Source organism: Alnus glutinosa, chromosome 3, assembly GCF_958979055.1.
Source record: "Alnus glutinosa chromosome 3, dhAlnGlut1.1, whole genome shotgun sequence".
NCBI lineage: Eukaryota > Viridiplantae > Streptophyta > Magnoliopsida > Fagales > Betulaceae > Alnus > Alnus glutinosa.
The window spans coordinates 16,163,706-16,183,249 of NC_084888.1; the positions used below are offsets into that span (position 1 = coordinate 16,163,706).

Consider the following 19,544-nt stretch of genomic DNA (forward strand, 5'->3'; position numbering starts at 1 on the left):
TCTTGTGGTTCGCAATAACTAAGCTTAATACCAAAGCGTCAGTATACGGGAGAGATACCCCTGCATAATCATCGTCTGAGAAGCCGATCACCTGGGCATCTCGTTTTCAGGACTTTGGAGGTTTCTACACCGAGTATAGCTCAAAATCCCTTATCTGCCTTGCATATGCCTTCCGAGCCGAGCTGGACTCTCCTCTTCCTCCGTAACCCCCCGAAATCGTCTGTATTTTCGGAAGGTTTTCCTCTGGTGCTGGCCAGGCTCGGCTCCTGCTTCTTTCTCGGTCAACCCGAGGATCTGGTTTGCGCTCTGGTTCTCTGGCTCTTTCCCAATCTCTTTCTCGGTCATTCCGACGATAGTTTTGATTTTGGTGGAACCGATTGTTACCTTCCCGAGGGCGATTTCCGTGCCCTGGGTTTGGTAGAATCCTTTGATTTGCAAGGAATCGGACAAGCTTCTCATTCTCTATGAAGCGTTCTATCAAGATTCTCAAGGAATTGCAAGCTTAGGTACGGTGCCCGGTAGTATTGTGGAAAGCGCAATACTGATCTGCATACAGTGAATTCGGGTTTATAAGTACTGGACGGGGCTTTCGGTACATCAGGTCTCGCTTTATCTCCAGGAGAACATCCATGATGGGAGCGTTGAGGGGTGTCCGGTTGTGATCTCGGAGCGACTCCCGGTCTCGCTTTGGTATTCCCTCCTCTCCTTCCGAAACACGCCTACGTTCTTCTTTTCGAGGATCTTTTTTCTTCTTCTGGCGCTCAGAAGTGGACGGGTGAGTCTGCTCGGATCCCAATAGGGCTTGGAGCGTTTCATCCTGGTTGATGTACTTCTCGGCTTTACTCATGAAGCCATCCATATTTTGAGGAGGCTTTCGGGCTATATCAGCCATGAGAGCTCCATCCTTTCGGATTCCCTGAAAAAGGGCACCGTATATAAAGTCATTGGTTGCTGCCTCTGCTTCGAACCGCGCCTGGTTGAACCTCATGAAAAAGTCTTTGAGAGACTCCTCGGGTCCCTGATGTAGTGACATCATGGATCCAGATGGCTTTCTCCTGACCCTCCCGGCCATGAACTGCGTGAGGAACATCCTTCCGAGGTCGTCGAAGTGACGGATGGAGTTCGGTGGAAGTTTCTTAAACCAGTCGCGGGCGTTACCCGAGAGGGTAAGTGGAAAGGCTCGGCATGCTACCATCTCGGGTGTTCGGTGGAGGTCCATGTGAGCGCGGAAATTATCCAGTTGTTCCACGGGATCTTCAAGGCCTGTATAGAACGAAATTTCTGGAATTTTGAACTTCTCGGGGAAGACAAATGTTGGCCACATCCTCGGTAAATGGAGAAGTAGTTTTTTGTAACAGATTTTCAACTAGGGAAGCTTTTCCCTTGTCGTTTCGTTGGATGGCTGCAGTTAGAACGTTGCATCTCTGTTCTAATCGGGCGATCATGCCTTGCACCACCCTTTCGGCCTCGATTTGAGGAGGGGGAACGTGCGCGGGGATTTCTTCCTCTTTGTTGTTTCTTTCTCCGGACCCCTCAACTCGGCTACCTCCGTGTCTTTCCTCCTCCCGTCGCTCTCCGATGTGGCTATGGCGGACCTCTTGGTTTTCTGGATCTGTGACTGTCCGGTGGAGTTCCGGAACCCGAGCTTGGAGAATGGAATTCATAGTAGCCAAATCCTTGATACTTTTGGCCATCTGCTCTATCCTCTCATTTAGCCGAGTGATTTGAGGATCGTTTGAGTTTCCTTCCTCTCGGGCATTTCGAGCATCCCGAGACACTCTGTTCGCTTCTGATCTAATGTTCACCATAGCGGATTTTTGTAGAGAAACGTCATGAGTTGTTCCCACAGACGGCGCCAAATTGTTGAGACAGATTTCCGGTAGGTGATGTGTAGATCAATGATTCGTCAGAGTACTCCTTCTATCTGCAAACAAGAACAAACACTGCGTCGGGGGGATGCTGACGACCCCGCTCCGATGCTTAAGTAAGTGTATTGTTTGAGAGTAAATGCGCAGAGTAAGGTTATTGAGATTAATCAGCGTACCTTAGTGTTTGAGGGACCTTGGTATTTATAGAGATTAATGAGCAGTTGAGATTATTCCTATATATGTGGGAATCGGTAGTTGACGAAGACGTGGCCTCGGGCGCACGGATATTTCGGGTTCCACAACCGCTAATCTCGGGCATTCGATCTTATACGAGCGGCATGACATTGGTGAAGTTCCGGGAGCACGATCTAGTCTGGTGTCGTGCGTCGTGCGTCGTGTCCCTTAAATCCCGGGTACTCCCGAGATAAACACGGATGTTGGTATCGATTGGTATCCGGGTCGGCTACATCCGGGTTGGATAGTCGGGTCGGCTGAACAGGTTAGGCCCTGATGATCTTGGCGGGCCTGGATGGATGAAATTCTTGAACTGCTCTGGCCCGGCCAGGCGGACCCAATGGGCCTTGTGTTCGGGCTGGGCCTGGCTACCGAGGAGTACAATATTTTCGCCAACAACTATTTTGGTCATATCAAACTGTAAATTTATTACATTCGTCAATTCCTATGTAATTATTTATTCAAAATAGTTAGTAATTTAGTCATATAATGTAAAGAATTTTATATGGGATTTACCCATTCGTGTAGGTGGCTAAGGATCCGTTTGACTTATACGATTTTTAAAAGTAAATTTAAAAATATGATTTTTAAAAATTCTGTCAAACGTTTGACAAAATTACAGTTTAGCATTTAAAATTGTGTTTTTTAAAAAAATACCCACTTTGCGTGTGATTTGGTTTAAAATCGTACTTTTTATCTATGAAATCGTAATATCAAATGCACCCTAAGCGTCCCAAAGGAGTAGCTCAATCGGCTGGGGACCACGTCTCATGAAGTAGAGGTCACTAGTTCGAATCTCCCCTTCCCCCATCTTGTGTGAACATGAAGAAAGACAAAAAAATGCACCCTAAGCTTGATGGTCCAAAATTTATTTGGGTAGATAAGTCTCATTCAAGGTCTTAAAAAAGAACTTTTAATTACATTTACTGTGCTTAAATAGAAATAGCAGATTATTATTTCGTTATTACCTTAACTCTTTTTTTTTCTATTATTATTAACATGTCAAACAAAGTATAAAACTAGTCTTTATGATTTCATTCAATCTTGATCATAAAATTTGGTAGGAGTTTCAACTACAACTGAAAGAATGTTACAAAGAAGGTAAAACAGGACCAAAACAAAAAAAAAAAATTACACTCACCATGTATAACGTTTTGATTCGCGCACACAAACATTTTTTATGTCGAAAAGAACAATCTATTCCGTTCTTTCCTTGACATATATCTCTTATCTTCTAATGCAACCAACCTGTGTTTCCTTTTTGTCAGATTATAAGGATGCATCAAACTTGACGTCAGTTTCCGGTAGCCAATCACTGCCCTGTATAAAGGAGTCCACAGTAAACTTGGCAGCCTCATCTGCTGTTAGAGTGGGCTTATAACCTGCCCATTGAACCCGTTTTTCTACAGTTGCTCCGGCCCCTGTATTTTGGTACTCGGCATAGAATATTGTCTTAGGCGGCTTGACATTGGTGACCCATTCTATCCAGCCCAACGGATTCAAGAACGACCCGATATCAGACTGCATAATTACTGTGGTAGAGTATTCTTTCCAAGGCCTACCAAGGTACGTCAGAGCTGTAACGTTGTCGAGAGGGGAGAAATATGATTTTTGGATGGAAATGCCCGTGTTCTGGTTGGGATCCTTCTTGCCCTGAGCTGTGATGGTGTTGAACTGGTTGGGTAGGGGCTGCCTGGGCTGGATGCTGCAGCTTTGGAGGACCACCGCTGCGTTGCCAAAAATGAAGTCGATGGTGCCCGTAATGTCACATTCACGGTAGAACTGACGGTTCGAGTGAGCGTAGAGGGTGTCCTGGAAGGCGTCAAACGAGCATCTGTACAGCACGGAGAGGTCGGAACCTGACCGGAAGGCAACTGCCTGGTGCTTTGCAGCACCGGCAGTGTTAAAGAATCCCATGTCTTTTGCAATGAAACCCTTCCCCGCCACAGCTGCTCATCACATTTGCAAATTTTAGATTACACAATATCATATTGTTTGCTTGGGAACAGTAAATCATATGTTTATGGCTATCAACCAAATAAAGTATCCAGAATTGAATAATTCAACGATGAATTTGACACGAGAATAACGTAAGGCAGGCAAAGTGAAGGGAATCGTTGTCATTTGGTGGATTTACACGACTACTTTTCTGGGCCCTGGGACAAGCGCAAAAAGTGGGGAGAATTCACGTTCTGATGCGAGTGTTGCGGGCCAACAAAGAATCCAAGAGACCAAAGAACATCCTTTCCCATTAACGTGCCGCAATCTTAGAAGATCTTTTCGCACCATGAATAGAATATGAGTAAAAACTATAAAGGAAATAAATAATATGATTTGATTCATCTTTATTTATTTTATTTATTTTTTTTTTCAATTGCTTTCGAAAAAAGCAATTTCTACAGATACTCAGTAGATTTTGGAGAAAAAAAGGGTGGAGTGACACGGACACCAATTGGTGATAGAGATATGTTAACCAGCAAAGAAGGAAAAAGTAACAAATAAATAAAAATATCAGATAGTAAACCGAAAAAAAAAGTCAAGCCAATCCGATTTCGATTCGGTTACCATTTCTTGTCCGGCGTCGGATAGATAGTGCTAGAAGTTCATTTTTGACGACGTGTAAGCTTTTGGATTTACACACCCAAATCCCAATCAAATGATGTTTTTAATAGAATTTGCAGGCCTCCACTCGTATGCATCGTCAATTATGTAACAAGTGGGACCACATGAAAATATAAACTGCAAATTATAAAAACCAGACACGCAAATGGTGGGTCTAATTCTATGCTACCCACAATATCAACATCCAATCTACTGTAATCGTGTGTATAAAGCAACATAGTCTCTATGATGTCTAGCCCCTTAAAAAATAAAAAATAAAAATAAAAATAAAAAAATTTATTTGACTTCAAAATTCTATTCGGAAGGGTGAGATTTTATAAATTTTAAAATTTGATATTCAACATTGAGCGTTTTTAAATTTAGAGTGGGTGATTGCCAAAAGCGGAATTTAATCAATTTATAGATAAGAGTAGCATCCATCCAATTCACATGGTTACACATAAACCATGTGGTTTCGTGGACCCTATCCCCAGATAATTAAGCTGAAAGCTTCACATGGGATGGCACATGGGTTCTATAGCAATCACCTTGCAATATTTGACAGATAGCTAATTAATTACATTTACCTCACACGCTCCTAGAAAGTAGAAACAACACTATTCTTCAATAGCTTTAATTAAATATTTACGCAGATTTATAGTTGATAGCCTCAAATGAACCGGTTGCCTTCCATTTCATTTATAAGGCCCGCTGTTATGATTATTAATTATTATGATAGTCTATTACTTTTTCTTTTTCTTTTTATTTTAAGTAAGTAATAGGTGTTTATGTTTTTATCTTAAAAAAGAAATTACTAATTAATTAATAATTATGATTTAGTGGAAAAAAAAAAAGTGATGAAGATAAGGCGTACATACCGAAAGTGGCGGTGTTGAAGGTGGGAGTGCCGTCCACAAAGTTCAAGTTGCCGGTGACGATTGTCTTCGTCTTGCCATCCCCGTACATCATCACATTCCACTTGTGCTTGTCCAAAATCACATTTTCAGAATAGTTTCCTTCCTTTACATATATCACAAATCTCGTTTCGCTCTTCTTCGGCACTGCCGCCACCGCCTCGCTGATCGTCTTATAGTTGCCGCTCCCGTCCTTAGCCACCGTCGCACGCATGGCCGTCACGTTGATGTCCTCCAGCAACCTCCGGTCACCCGGGCTAACCCAGTCCGGAAATTCCCCTCCGAACCCGAGCAGCCTCCTCCGATGAATGGGAATGTTAAAATTAGACAGTAATCCGAGAATCTTAGCCACAATGGCCAAACTATTGCTGGCAAATTCGGTGGAGTTCTCCATGGCGGTCCTCACATCGTCGACAAGCGTGGAGTTGAGTTCTTGAAGAGCGTCCAAGCAGGTTTCTTGGTCTGTGAGGGTGGCGCTCAGCCAGGTTTCCAAGTCGTTGATTTTCGCCGAGGACAATAGCTTCCCACCTTGACCGACTTCCATGGCTGATATCGAGTCATTGAGCCGATCCACTGCGTCTTCCAAAAGGCCTTGACAGAGAGTTAGAGCGGATTTGAGTTTGGTGTCGTTGGTGCCGGCGATGAGCTTCGCCGGTAAGTCGTTGGTGAGGTTGGAGAGCTCTTTGATGGCCACGCGTAGAGAGAGCTTGAAGAGGACCACCGGGTCGGTGGTGTTGGTGGTGTCCAAGGAGGAGATGCTAGAGTAGCACGAATTAGGATACTGAGTTACGCTGCAGAGCGTTTTGAGTGAGGCGGCAGGGGTCAGCTCGGGTGCGGGAACCGAGTGGGATGAGGGTGATGAGCTGTTGCGCTTGTGTATCAAGATTCCGGCAACTGCAGCGACGATCACCGTTAACAGGACGATGGAGGAGACGATGAGGATGATGAGACGCCTTCGTGCCCTTTTCCGGAATGCTTGCTCTTCAACCTCGTCTACCTTGCCATAGCCCTTGAAGGACTTGATCGAATCCATTATAATCTAATTCTGATTAGTGGCCGGGGATATGTTTTTTTGGGGGTTTAAGTGTGTGGTTGATGGAAAAAGCAAAAAGTATGCCAAGTCCTTTTATAAGAGCAGAGAATCTCTTTCTACGAGGCTTCTTCTTTAAGACCAATGGTGTTCCTCCGAATTAGTTTTTATTCCTATTCCAAGTTGTGACACGCGTTGTACTCCAAGTGGCGGTGTAAACACTTATTCTAACTAGGAAAATGCTAGAATCACAACGCTATCCAACTATTGTACAACCTTAATAAGTGGGATTTATTTTGTAGAATAATGATTCAATGCCACCTAAATATACAACTTTTTACCACCTTGCCTATGTGGCAAGGTGGTCCTCCATTTTAATTTATTTTTAAAAAATAAAAAAACTCAAAAAGTAGTGGGAGACCATCTTGCCACATAAGTAAGGTGGTGAAAAATTGTATATTTAAGTGGTAGTGAATCATTACTCTTATTTTGTATGAGTTTCACTTCAATGTGTCTTGAAGTTATGCAATAGTTGGGTGAAAATTGTGAATGTATCGAGGCCCTCCTAGCTATGGAATAGGATTAAGATGCGACTGTTTTATAATTTTTTTTTTTTTTTTAAAAACAAAAAAGATAAATTCAATTTAAAATTGGTCAATTTTGCCTCCAAATTTTCACGAATTTTGCAATTATAATTTTAAATTATTAAAATTTACAAAGTCATACTTTATGTTTTAATTTTTATTAAAATAAATTTTACCGTTAGAATTTAAAGTTAAATCAAACGGTAAACAAGTGAAACGTTTTTCTGTATTCTTGTAAAATTTATAAATTTACAAATTTATCATTAATTAAAAAAAGAAAGTGATTAGTTAAAAAAAAATAAAAAATTTGGTATACTGTTTACGGTGGAATACTTTTCCTAGTCTAGATTTTATTTATACTATATATATTTATAATTAACTACCAAAACACACCATATATATCTAATTAAGAAAAAAACGTGTAAGGATTATTTACGTAACTTATGTTTAATTTGATACGGTGAAAAGGTTGGCCTAAGATGAATCGGGTAATTTGGGTTCAAGGTGATAAAGATGGATTTGTACATTAACTATGAAAACTTAAGGAGGAGAAAACACAAACACACATATATATGTATATATATATATATATATATACACACACATATATGATATAGTCCTCTAAACTATCAATTGATATGATTTAGATACTCCGTTCAAAAATTTCATCTTCTTGAATGAAAGACTAATCAAGTGTGTGGCCCATAATCAATTTGACTCAATTTTACTCAATTTACCCATGACGGGATAATATTAAAAAATAAAAAATAAAAATAAAAATACTAGGAAGTGGCTGCCATCTGGGGGAGGGTGCGGCCTGAGAGCCTAAATTTTCTCAAAACTTAACCTGTATCAAACTTAATACAACCTCACCCAGTGTGTCATAATTTATTCCATTATCTAAATAGTTTACCGCGGTATTAGTGAGACCGCGGTTTCGTGGACTAAATACTTTCATAATGGTTGCCGTTTAATGTTGCCGGATTTTTGGGGAGAAAGTGGGAAGCGAGGACCTCAGACGCGGCTACGAACAGGAAACAACGTATGTCGACTCTTCTATCCACATGATTCTATAATATATGTAAATTTTTAAATATAAGAAAACAAAAAATGACAAATTTTTTTTTTTAATTAGATATTAAAAAAAAAAAAAAAATACAACCTCTTGCAATGTCGTTCAGAGCAAATCATCTAAGAGATTTGCTAATTGTGTTTCTACCAGCAATATAATCCATGATGTTGTGAATGCTAATTATTTTATTTTATTTTTTGAAGAAGAATTCTAATTATTTTATTGTCCCAGCTGTTTTCTTTCCCTTGTTAACTTGCTCCAGAGTCAGACTACACATTTGTTGATAATGCTATATATATATATATAACTTTCACTTTCTCAAGAATGGGAAAGCCTTTTTCAAATTTTGATTTAAAAATGAAAAAGGATTAGTTGGATCCTTCACATTTGGACGGCTCTATTCAATGCGCGTAACCGCTCATTGCGCCAATGAATACTCTCAATTATAAATGGAAATACAATGAATATACGTTGCTGGAAAAAAAACAAAATCCAGCACACAAGAACTTCATTAAACGCGCATAAAAACAATGTTCCATACAATTGCTAATACATCACCATAACATGTTTCTAAGCACCAAACATTGCAAACATGTTAAGAATATGAACAATTGCAAAAACAAAATTCTGCATGTCAAGCGAAGATCGCGCAACTGTCAAGCGAGAGTCGGGTGAAACTTATCACAATCTCGCTCGAGCGAAGGTTAAGCGAGATCGCTGTCGACTTTAAACATATCATTGGAACATCTTCTATCCAATTTTCTAACCAACCAATTAAACATGTGAATCATGCAAAAATAAAAAAATAAAAAAATAAAATGTAAGAAGCTAGGTTCTGATACTATATTTTTTCATTTAAATATCTACCGAATATTTTTTGGTGATTCTAATCTTTCATCTCCACAACTTATTTTGTTACTATTAATATTTATCTATCGAGTTATATGCATCACATGCACATTTATAACGCCCGAACAATTATTGTTACTCCCACAAAATTAATTAACTGTGGTAATTAATTCGGAATATTACTTGTAGCACCCCCAATTTAATTAACTGGAAATGTCACATATAACAACAAATATCAAAATAAAATGCAAAAGAAAGTGAAGTATTGATATGAACTAAAAACTATTGAGTATAACTCTATCCGGTCATGGTAAAAACTAGCATTTTTGCGTTCCAATGAGAATTTGACACGTATGCATCGAACAAGAAAATGAAATAGATTCAAAACACCCGATTATCAATTTTTTTTTTTTTTTTTTTTGATAAAACACCCGATTATCTGATTTCTTCAACATTTGCTAAAAGAAAAACTTGGTCACTCTCCTTATTCTATCACTCTCTTCATATTCTTGATAGGTGAATCGCTGGGGAAGACGAACACTACCGCCACCCAAGACGAATGGTGCCCAGGCTCGAACGCCACACCACCGCTCTCTGATTAGTTTCCTCACATTCACCATTAGCTCACATATGATTCTTAGAGCAAACGTCAGGGTCCTCTCTCTCTGTCTGTCTTGTTCCACCACAAAATGCTGATGGTCATGATCCGAGGGTGCCGCTTGATGTTCTTGGGTTTTATTGGTGATTGTTGGATTTTTTTTTCTTTTTTCCTATTAGTTCATTCTTCGGTCCTAATTCAAGTGTAAAACAATTCTTTCATAAGTTTTTGTATAATAGGCACACAAGGTGTATGATGAAATGCTTCAACCAATCTGTCGAATTATGGGAGGCTCTGTTGTATTTATGACTAAATATTACAAAGGAATGAATCTATATAATTGTCTATAATTGACTATCATGTACGCTCTCTTTAGTGATCTTTACCATTCAAACAGATGCGGAGGAATTAAATACTTGTTCATATGGCTTCTGTTGCATCAATAATTATGCATGTAGAAAATTTGATGCACTGTTTTGTATTGTGTTACGTGAATTAGTAACGGATCTAGTAATACGCCTCTCAACAGGAAAAGAAGCAGAATCTTGCTTCTTATTCTTGCCTATGGTTGCTAATTTGGAAAAACTAGCGGTAGGAAATTAGAGATTCCTAGGTCTCATATCAAACATAAAGTTTGAGGTTAAAATTTGCATGCTTTATTAATCCACTGATAACTCTTTAAATAAAGATTACATCGTGAGTCCTAACTGGAAGATAACACTAAGAGATAACAATCACCTTCTACCAACCAAGATAACACTCGCAATTTGAAATAAAAGATAGAACTGTCTATCACAACAACTACTAACCTAATAGTGATGGACACATCCACCAACACCTGAAATTAAGATAGACTCCAGAAAATAAGATAGACTTTGCTGCTACCCAACTACTAACACTAATAAGATAAAATAAGATAAACTCTAGCATGCATTACGTATCACTCCTTCCCCCTTAAAAATCGGCCTTGTCCTCAAGGTCGAATTCTGGAACTGATGCTGCATATTGTTGACATTTTCCCATGTGGCATCTGCGGGATTATGGCCACGCCAATGGACTAGTACTTCTCTCTTCTTGTCTTTCCCCTTGACATCTAGAACAACTTGTGGTACTAATTATGGAATATCTTGAGGAACTTCGGGTAGAATTGTACTACTTGCTGAATTGGAACCCCATTGTTTCTTAAGTAATGAAACATGATAAACTGGATGTACTATAGACCCTTGAGGCAATTCCAGTTTGCACATTACTTCTCCTATCCTTTCCAGTGCCTTGTATGGACCATAGAATTTTGCAGCTAATTTCATATTCAAACGCCTTGCAACTGTTTGCTACCTATAAGGATGCAATCGAACATAAACCAGATCTCCTATTTGAAACACACGTTCCTTATGGCCTTTATCGTAGAGTTGCTTCATTCTGTTTTGTGCTTGAGACAATTTGAGGCGAGCTTGTTTTAACAAAGTATCTCGAGCCTCCAGTAGTTGACCCACAGATTCTACCCTTGTAGTGCTCGGAATATAGGATAACAATGATGGGGCTAGACGTCCATATAACAACTCAAAAGGAGACTTACCAGTACTAGAGTGATAGTTGGTATTATAAGTATACTCCACCCATGACAGCCATTTGATCCAATCTTTAAGTTTATCACCTGTGAAACATCTCAAATACATTTCCAGTGTTCGATTAACCACTTCCGTTTAACCATCCGTTTGCGGATTCATAATTGAAATTGAACCTCATTCCTTTTATCAGAAAAAGTTCACGCCAGAAATTACTTGTAAAAGTTGGATCTCTATCACAAACAATGGAAGTTGGGAGTCCATGTAGTTTAAAAACATTCTTAATAAATTCTTAAGCCACCATGATCGCTGAATACGGATGCTTGAGTGTGATAAAATGTGCATATTTTGAAAAGCGATCCACCACAACACATAAATGATAGATTTACCTTGAGAATTCGGCAGTCCTTCTACAAAATCAATGGAGATGTCTCTCCATATCATAGTGGGTATTGGCAAAGGTTGCAATAATCCGGCTGGTAGTGTGAGCTCACTTTTATTTCGTTGGCAAATGTCTCACCCTTGTAAATATTCTTTTATCTGGGCACAAGCTCCATGCCAATAAAATACAGATTTCAAGCGATGCCACATCTTATGAAATCCCTCATGGAATCCACTGTGAAACTCATGAATTATCTCCTTGGTTAAGGGAGATTGGAATCTTAGGTAGATTCTGCCCTTAAAAAAAATCAAACCTGATTTGTAACTCCAGTATCCCGATGCTTCTCCTTGCTGAATATTTTGCACCAAATATTGCAATTCTTTTTCCTGCAATATCTCATTCTGAATGGGTTCTATTCAATGTGGAATTGGAGTAGAAATGGTGGATAGTTGGCCGTGATCTTCTTTTCTTGATAGGCTGTCTGCCGCTAAATTTTCATGCCCCTTTTTGTATTCAATGGAGAAGTCGTAGCCCATTAATTTTACAAGCCACTTTTATTGCGCTTCTGTAGTGATGGTTTGCTCAAATAGATACCTGAGACTTTTCTCGTCAGTGCGGACCACAAATTTTTGGCCTAATAAATATGGACGCCATTTTCGCACTGTTGCAATGAGGGCCATCATCTCCTTTTCATATGTGGATTTGGCTAAATTTTTTCCTTTGATTGCCTGGCTGAAATACGCTATGGGTCTTGAGTCTTGCATGAGAATTGCTTCGATTCCTATGCCTGAGGCGCCACACTCCACCACAAATGATTTGTTGAAGTCCGATAGTGCTAATATAGGTCCTGTAGTCATTGCCCGCTTGAGTTTGTTGAACGCCAAGTCTGCAGATTCCGACCACACACAGGAGTCTTTTTTGAGTAACTGGGTTAAGGGTCTTGCAATGTCTCCATATCCTTTGATAAACTTCCGGTAATAGCCGGTTAAGCCCAAAGAACCCCTCAAAGTCTTGACTGTGGTTGGTTAGGGCCATTGTATCATGGCAGTGATCTTCTCTGGGTCCATTGCCACTCCTTGGCATGAGATCACATGGCCCAAATAACTTATGGAATCTCGGCCAAATTCACACTTCTTTTGCCGGATAAATAGTTTTTGATCTCGTATTATAGTGAAAACCTCTTGTAGCTGCATGATATGTTCGGCCCAAGTCTTGCTATATATGAGAATATCATTAAAGAAAACCAATACATACTTACGTATTAGCTTCAAAAAAATGTCGTTCATAAGGGCTTGGAAAGTAGAGGGTGCATTTGTTAACCCGAACGGCATCACTAGAAATTCATAGTGTCCGTGGTGGGTTCGAAATGCGGTTTTCTCTATGTCTGCTTCCATCATTCTGATCTGGTGATATCCGGATCTGAGGTTAAGTTTGGAAAAAACTTTGGCCCCATGTAACTCGTCTAGCAACTCATCAATGATTGGGATGGGGGATTTCTCTTTGATTGTAACCTGATTTAATGCCCTGTAGTCTACACATAATCTCCAAGACCCATCATGTTTTTTTTTTACTAACAATATTGGGGATTAATATGGGCTAGTACTAGACTTCACTACTCCAGATTTTAATAAATCCAACACAATTTTTTCAATCTCATTTTTCTAATAATGAGGATACCTGTAGAGCCTTACATTCACGGGACCAGATTCCAGACGTAATCTGATCTGATGCTCGTGGCCTCTAACTGGAGGAAGGCCTTGAGGCTCACTGAAGATGTTCGAGAATGATCCAAGAGCACTTTAATTTGTTGCTGCATGTTATTCTGCCCAGATGAATTAGCTCCTAGCTCAATTGCATTTAAGTTGCCTCCAACGTGTTCCCCAATCCTAAGCTATACGTGGCAAACCCAGCCACATCTCCTTCTTTTCACCTCTCTTTCCATCTCTCTTTCTTCAATCATCCTGTGCGTAGGTAGCTTGATACCCCTTAGCTCCACCTCTTTGCTTTTCCACTTGAATATCATCACCAACCTTGCAAAATCCCACCATATTGGTCCCAACGTGCGCAACCATTAAGTGCCCAATACTGCTTCACATACATCCATGGGTAAAATAAAAAAGTCCACCAAAAATGGCTCACCTTGTAGCCATAACAATACTCCTGCGCAAACACCCGTACAATTGATCTTTTCCCCATTAGCCACTGTGACCGTCATTCTTCCAAAATGGGTGGGTCTTAGACCCAAACGTTGAGCTATTTGCGGGTTGAGAAAATTGTGGGTGCTCCCAGAATCCATCAAAACAACCACCCCCAATTTTTCCAAAACCTCCTTACCCGCATAGTTTGAGGATTAGGCGTCCCTGTGAGTGCATGCAATGATATCACCGGTTCTTCCTCTCCCAATTCTTTGGTCCCCATTGATTCTTCCTCCCCTCTGTTCTCTTTGGCTGAATAGATCCCTTCGATCATGAACAATTTCTTGCATCGATGGCTGGGGACGAATTTTTCATCGCAATTGAAACATAAACCATGGGACCTGCGTTCTTGCATTTTTGTTGTGGATAATCGCCTAGTTGGAGGAGTCTTGGTGCGCGTCAGATTGGGTGATGGAAGGGGAGGGACGAAATCCCTTGAACCTAACCGCCTTTCTTCATTATTTGGAGGTTTCTTCAATCTCCAGTTTTGGCCTTCATATAATCGGGCCAATTCGATGGCCTCAGTTACTGTTTTTGGTCTCTCTGCTTGTAGTTCAATTCTAACGTCTCCCTTGAGTCCGCTTATGAAGCATCCCAATTGTTGGTGAACAGAGAGTTGTTCAACCTTGTTGAGTAATAGCTAAAACTGCAATTGATAATCCTGAACTATCCCTGTTTGTTGAAGTTTTGTGAGCTCACCGAAATGGTCATCAAAAGATGTTGGGCCGTAGCAAGCGTGGACCGCCGTCTTCAAAGCGTCCCAGATTATGACTTATTCACTGTCTTTGAATAGTTGGTACCACATTTAGGATTCCCCCTCCAGGTGATACGCTGCCAATGGCAATTTCTCCCTTTCTTCGATTTGGTTAAAATCGAAATATTGTTCAACTCGGCATATCCAGCTTGTTGGGTCCTCCAGTCCATTGTACTTTGGAAAATCTAGTTTAGTCACCTTCGTTCCCTGATTGTTGTTGGAGCCCCCAGAACACCTGTCACGGTTCTTGGTTAAGAAATTTTCTTTGGATCCACTAGCCCCTTGTTGACTAATTTTGTCCTCCACTTTTTTTAGCCTATCTGAAGAAAGCTTGATGAAGTCGTCAAGCGTTTTTTGGAGATTCTCCAGCCGATCTTTCATCAAGTCAGCCATTGGGAAACTTGGCTTTGATACCAAAATGTTACGTGAATGCATAACGAATCTAGTAACACACCTCTCAACAGGAAAGGAAGCAGAATACTGCTTTTTATTCTTGCCTATGGTTGCTAATTTAGAAAAACTAGCGGAAGGAAATTAAAGATTATTGGGTCTCATATCAAACATAAAGTTTGAGGTTAAAATTTGCATGCTTTATTAATACATTGATAACTCTTTAAATAAAGATTACATCGTGAGTCCTAACTAGAAGATAACACTAAGAGATAACAATCCCCTTTTACCAACCAAGATAACACTCGCAATTTGAAATAAAAGATAGAACTATCTATCACAACAACTACTAACCTAATAGTGATGGACACATCCACCAACACCTAAAATTAAGATAAACTCCAGAGAATAAGATAAACTTTGCTGCTACCCAACTACTAACACTAATAAGATAAAATAAGATAAACTCTAGCATGCATTCCAATCATATTGTATAACAGGTTATATTTTCAAATTATTCTTTAGTGAATTGCATTATTGCAATGTCACTTTAAGGACTTAGTCTCTTCCCACTTAACTGGTTAATTGGAGAAAACTCCCAAGAATCGACAAAGAATGAACAACCAATTGGTTGGACTTGGGGGCCATATTGAACAGTAGAGTTGGCAGAGAATGAAAAAGTCAGGAATGTCTCTAGATTTCAGTTCATAACACTTGTGTTTCGTATTAGTTTTGAATCTAACCAAAACTTGTTAGTTTTTGTGTTGGCTGCATTCTGTTAGACAAAATCACTTCTATGTAATGTTGCTGTTTTCACAGGGATGCTGCTTTATCCAGAGTCTGCTCTTTAGCTATGTTCTTCAAGAAGATTCTATGAAGTTTTCAAGGAAGTTTATTTCGGTTCCCTGTCAGCCGTCCGGATGACGTGGTTTTCCTTCCGGACACTCATCAGTCAACAACATCCGTCCAGACGACGAGATCTTTCCGTCCAGACTCCCATCAGTGTCTAGAAGCTTCGAACAATTCAAGGTTGCATTCATCAGGACGTAATGACAAATCGTCCGGACGCTCTTAAGAGTTCGAGAAGATCTTAGTGTTCTAGTGCATCCGTCCGGACGACGTGGCTATACCGTTCGGACGCCATTAAGTGTTTGACAGGCATTAGGGTTTCTGACTCAAGACACAGTTATGGGAAGACGGTTGAAACCGTTCGGACGATGTGTGATCCTGTCTGGACGATGTCCTCCATAAGGCAAGTCGTGCATCCATTGTTCAACCGTCCAGACATCAGCCTTCATGGTCCGGACGCTCGAGTTTTATATATGGAAATTGTGTGCATCAATTCAACCGTCCAGACGATAGTCTTCATGGTCCGGACGCTCCAAAACCTTATTATGGAAATTGCGTGCAGCTGAAGTGCAACCGTTCGGACGCTAGGGCAACACCGTCCAGACGTCCTCCGGTATTTTGATCATAACGTTTTACTCAAATATCAGATTGGGACGAAATTGGCGTCGTTGGAAAGCTAACAAAAAATACTGTAAATTGAATAGCTGGACGGCCACTAGAAGCATCCGGAAGACCCTTGTCCGGATGGAAACATCTTGCATCTGGACGGCCCTACGAAAAATTCCAGAATTACTTTTGGGACAAGGAAAACGTTGCCCGTCCGAACGGCCAAGGCTCCCGTTCGAACGCGCGTGCCTCAGACTCCATTTTTGACCCGATTTAAAGCATTATAAAGCCTATAAATAAGGGGTTCTAGGCATGCTTTCAACACAGAATTCGGTGGTGAATTCTCTATAGCTTAGAGAGGGTGTTTCGGGAGATATTGAAGATCTGCTAGCTCTCTAGCTTTTGCCAATGTGTGATTTGATCAGCTGTGAAGTCTATCTTAGGGGTTGGCCCTAAGCTAAAGGATTCCATTGAAAACCCCTTCAGGTAGGAGACCTGGTTGGGAGGCGTTCGAGTTGGGTTACACGTTAGAGAGTAAGGTACGACCACTGCATCAGGGGTATGTGAGTGTTACTATCTTGTATCTAGTCTTGTCTTTGAATAGTGGATATCCTGGGTTTGGCTGCCCCGGAGTGGTTTTTCTCATCTTGAGTTTCCACTTCGTCAACAAAATATTTGTCTCCTTTAATTCCGTATTTAATATTTTGTTGCACACTGTTCACACACACTGTTAATTAGAAGTCCAATAATTTTCAAAACTAACCAAATATGATGATTTTGGGTGCTCTTTACAGAAGCTTCAATCTCTGCCTTGGCTTCCTGTTAGTATTTTGGCCTAATTCTGTGTTTTGACTTGTGTGTAAAGATGCTTCACAGGGATTTTGCTATTCAAAAGTGCTTCAGAGTCAAAAGATTTTCAGTTCCCTGTCAGTCGTCCGGACGATCAAGCCATCTCTTCCGGACGCCCATCTGTCCACTATTCCATCCGTCCGGACGACGTGTTCATCCCGACCGGACGCCAGACAGACCAGCATCATCCGTCCGGACGATGTATCTTTTCCATCCGGACCCTACATTGTATCGAGAAGCTTCTGTTCCAGCTTGCATCCGTCTGGACATCGCAGCAGCCCGTCCTGACGCCTCTCAGTACTCGAACAGTCTCAGATTCTTTCCAAGTTCCAATAAAGGGAAGATCGATCAACCGTCTAGACGATGTGGTATCCCGTTCGGACGAGCGTCTCCTTAAGGCAAGAATCGCAATTCAAATATCACCGTCCGGACGTCTGACAGATGTGGTCCGGACGCGCGTTCATCAAAGAAGGAAATTGCCGATTCGACTTCAACCGTCCGGACGACTGCCTATCATGGTCCGGACGCACGCTCATCAGATATGGAAATTGCGTGTTGAAGTTCAGCCGTCTGAACGCTCATCCCACATGGTCCGGACGCGCGAAGCCTTTTAAGGAAATTACTTGCAGTGGACGTGCGACCGTCCGGACGAGGCTCTTAAACAGGAAAGATTTCCCCGCGAATATTTCAGAAAAATCTTGTCACACAGTTGTCCGTCCGGATGGCCCATGTCCACCGTCCGGACGGCGCCCAGGTATATTTTTGCCTGACACTCATTTGAGCCCCCAGCCTATAAATAGAGGCCCCTGGGCATTGAGAACTGCAAGAATTCGGTATTGAATTCCACAAGAGCTCAGAGAAATTCAAGATCCCTCTAAAGCCGTTTCAAGTGTGCTGCGCTACAACTGAAGTCTATCTTAGAGGTCGGCTCTAAGGTAAGGAATTCCATTGAAGACCCCTTCAAGTAGGAGACCTGGTTGGGAAGTGTTCGTGTTGGGTTACACGTCAGAGAGCAAGGTACGACCATTGCATCGGTACATATGAGTGTTACTATCTTGTATCTAGCTTTGTCTTCTGAATAGTGGAATTCCTGAGTTTGGCTGCCCCAGAGTGATTTTTCTCTTAATTGAGTTTCCACTTCGTCAACAAAAACTATGTGTCTTTTATTTTCCGCTGTGCTTGATTTTTATTGACACTTGTTGCACACCTTTATTTTTAGAAGTCAATTTCGTTTTTTACTTCCTTTGGTAGATGATCCCACTAGTTGATTTTAAGGTTATGTGTTATATATAAGATGCAATAAAGCATTTTTTTTCTTCTTGTAAAACATTACGGTGTATATTGGCCCTCACGTGAATAGCACAAAAGGCAACAAGATTTGTCATATTTTATCAAGGATCAAACAAGTCTTCTCTAAAGAATCACTGCGCAGTATGTCTAGTGCCAATTTTTGGCCATTATACAAGCTGATCCACCAAAATCAATAGCAAAAAACCTCGAATAAACAAATCAAGTTAGAAATCACAATTTTAGTGCGTTAATAACTTCCCAAAATACTAACTTAGTTGTAGCCATAAACAAAAACACTTGTAGTACGCATTTACTATAGATGTTCATAGCTAAAAAACCAATCACATATAGCCATATACAACCATATCTTGTGCATTACAACCTCACAAAAAAGACCACACCACACAAAGATTAGCAACTTCAAGGATTTCCATAGGCGTTGAAGTTATCTACACCAATATCAATTGTAGTAGATAAACATACAAGATCTTGAGACATTGCAAATGTAATTGCAGAGGGATACTCTATAGTTGGCAAAGCGCATTGTACATCATTCACAAATAACGGAAATTAGATAATGGATTTTTTTTTTTTTCCAGATATTCAAGTAGCTAAATAGCTAACAAATTCTCATGTTCCATGTAGGCATAGTTGAAAGCTTTAAGGATGACACCAACCCTATCATTCACTTTCTAGAACATGGTTTTAGGAGTCTGAATTTGATAGCCAAAAAAGAAATTCATTTTGATGTCATTTTCTAGCATCACAATCAACATTTTTTTTTCCCAGCAAGAAAAAAGTAACAACCACATATAATAGGTTTATAGAAATGACATTAGCCAAAACAAGGAACAAACAAGATGTTTGACCAGCTTTCAATTGAAACCCAACCCAATTTTTTCCTTCATGGAGGA

At 40.5% G+C, this 19,544-nt stretch overlaps 2 protein-coding genes across 2 annotated transcripts; both read right to left on the bottom strand.

Moving 5' to 3' along the window:
- Positions 1-502: 502 nt before the first annotated feature.
- On the bottom strand, positions 503-1,219 carry LOC133863226 (uncharacterized). Its single transcript, XM_062299188.1, has one exon. It carries the CDS (start codon positions 1,217-1,219, stop codon positions 503-505), a length of 717 nt encoding a protein of 238 aa, XP_062155172.1.
- A 1,892-nt stretch (positions 1,220-3,111) lies between these two features.
- On the bottom strand, positions 3,112-6,738 carry LOC133864009 (pectinesterase 3). Its single transcript, XM_062300190.1, has 2 exons — positions 5,582-6,738; positions 3,112-4,051 (listed from the first exon to the last, which is right to left on the bottom strand). Exons 1-2 carry the CDS (start codon positions 6,648-6,650, stop codon positions 3,372-3,374), a joined length of 1,749 nt encoding a protein of 582 aa, XP_062156174.1. The 5' UTR covers positions 6,651-6,738; the 3' UTR covers positions 3,112-3,371.
- Between the last annotated feature and the right edge of the window lie 12,806 nt (positions 6,739-19,544).